Source organism: Etheostoma cragini, chromosome 8 (genome assembly GCF_013103735.1).
Source record: "Etheostoma cragini isolate CJK2018 chromosome 8, CSU_Ecrag_1.0, whole genome shotgun sequence".
Lineage (NCBI taxonomy): Eukaryota > Metazoa > Chordata > Actinopteri > Perciformes > Percidae > Etheostoma > Etheostoma cragini.
The window spans coordinates 813624-815566 of record NC_048414.1 but is presented as its reverse complement, the minus strand read 5'-3'; the positions used below and the strand labels follow the sequence as shown (position 1 = coordinate 815566).

Sequence of the window (1943 nt, the reverse complement as noted above, 5' to 3'; positions counted from 1 at the left end):
ATAAGTATGCACCCCCCTATGTTAAAATACAGGGGCATAAGTATACACCCCCTATGTTAAAATACAGGGGCATAAGTACATAAACTTTCTCAAGCCGATGCATATACAGATATAAAGATATATAAATCGGTTTATGTTTCTTTAAGTGTTTCTGGATTTTTTAAAAATCGGAATGTCGGATTTTTAAACCAAATATTTGTATCGTATCGGCCCTAAAAACCCGATATATATATATATATGTTTACCTCTTACCGTGCAGCCCCAGAACATACCCCCCCCATGAGGTTGTTGTGTTTCTCCGATCTGTCACTCTGCGTTTCAGACCTTTGGAGAGAAGCTGCTGGGGATGTTCTCCGTCGTCATGCCGATCTCCGTGGCTCTCTCCACCTTCGGAGGAATCAACGGCTACCTGTTCACCTCCTCCAGGTGAGATCACAGATGCACTCTGGGATAGGAGAATAAACCAATCACAATCATCTTGGGCGGCGCTAAAGCTCCGGGCTCTGCTGAATAGTCGAGATGGGAATAGCTGCAGCCTGGAGCGTCCCATGTCATGCCGTCTCGTCTCATGCCGAGGTGTGTCCAACGTGGGACATCAAGGCTGTCGGGGTCCGGACTAACTCTCCTTTGACCTCTGATCTGCAGGCTTTGTTTCTCTGGAGCCAGAGAGGGTCACCTGCCCAGTTTGCTGGCCATGATCCACTATAAGAACTGCACCCCCATCCCTGCCCTGCTGGTCTGCGTATGTACAACCTCTACATCCATTTACTCAGCTGTTTTGAGTAGGTTACATGATGCAAGCGTCCAGAGTATTACATAGTTACATTACATAATATTACAGTATTACATAGTACCACAGTATTTAGTTAGTGTATGTTGGTGTGTATTTCTCTGAGCTGGACCAGGGATCTGCTGGTTGGTTATTTTGATCAGGAGAGACTTTGTTGCAGACATCCATCCATTCATCACTCCTTCCATCCTTCCATCCATCTTCATCCGCTTACCCGGTATCAGGTCTCTGGGGCAGCAGTTCCAGCAGGGGATCCCAGACTTCCTAGGTGGAGGGACGTCCAGCTGGGAGGAGGCCCAGGGGGAAGACCCAGGACTAGGTGGAGGGACGCCCAGCTGGGAGGAGGCCTCGGGGAAGACCCAGGACTAGGTAGAGGGACGCCCAGCTGGGAGGAGGCCCAGGGGGAAGACCCAGGACTAGGTGGAGGGACGCCCAGCTGGGAGGAGGCCCAGGGGGAAGACCCAGGACTAGGTGGACGGACGCCCAGCTGGGAGGAGGCCTCGGGGAAGACCCAGGACTAGGTGGAGGGATCATATCTCCAACCTGGCCTGGGAACACCTCGGGACCCCCCAGTCAGAGCTGGTTGATGTGGCTCGGGAAAGGGAAGTTTGGGGTCCCCTTCTGGAGCTGCTGCCCCCGCGACCCAATACCGAATAAGGGTATTAAGATGGATGGAAGGATTTGGTATTCTGCCGAACCCCAAAAATCAGGATTTGGTGCATCCCTAGTACTAATGTTTTTGTGTTTTACTCACATTTATTGCGGTTTAGTGTGCTTTTTATGACTATTGATCTGTTTTATTGTATGTATTTATTTGTCCTGTGAAACTAAAAGACTCTGAGCTATAAAACAAACCGTTAGTTAACACTGATAACATGTGTTTATTATTCATCCCATAACGCCCCGCTGTGCTCCTCAGTGCTCGGCCACCATCGTCATCCTCTGCATCGGAGAGACGCACAACCTGATCAACTACGTCTCCTTCATCAACTACCTGTCGTACGGCGTCACCATCGCAGGCCTGCTGTACTACCGCTGGAAGAAACCCAACCTGTACCGACCCATCAAGGTACCATATGTAGACACACACACACACACACACACACACACACACACACACACACACACACACACACACACACACACACACACA

At 50.0% G+C, this 1943-nt stretch overlaps 1 protein-coding gene across 1 annotated transcript in view; it reads left to right on the top strand.

Annotated features, from left to right (window-relative positions):
- Positions 1–1943, top strand: part of LOC117948982 (asc-type amino acid transporter 1-like) — a 16015-nt gene that overhangs the window by 5453 nt on the left and 8619 nt on the right. The window contains exons 3-5 of the mRNA XM_034878952.1: positions 285–426; positions 646–742; positions 1710–1859. Of these exons, the coding sequence (XP_034734843.1) occupies positions 285–426; positions 646–742; positions 1710–1859 (389 nt within the window). The remainder of the gene's footprint in view (positions 1–284; positions 427–645; positions 743–1709; positions 1860–1943) is intronic.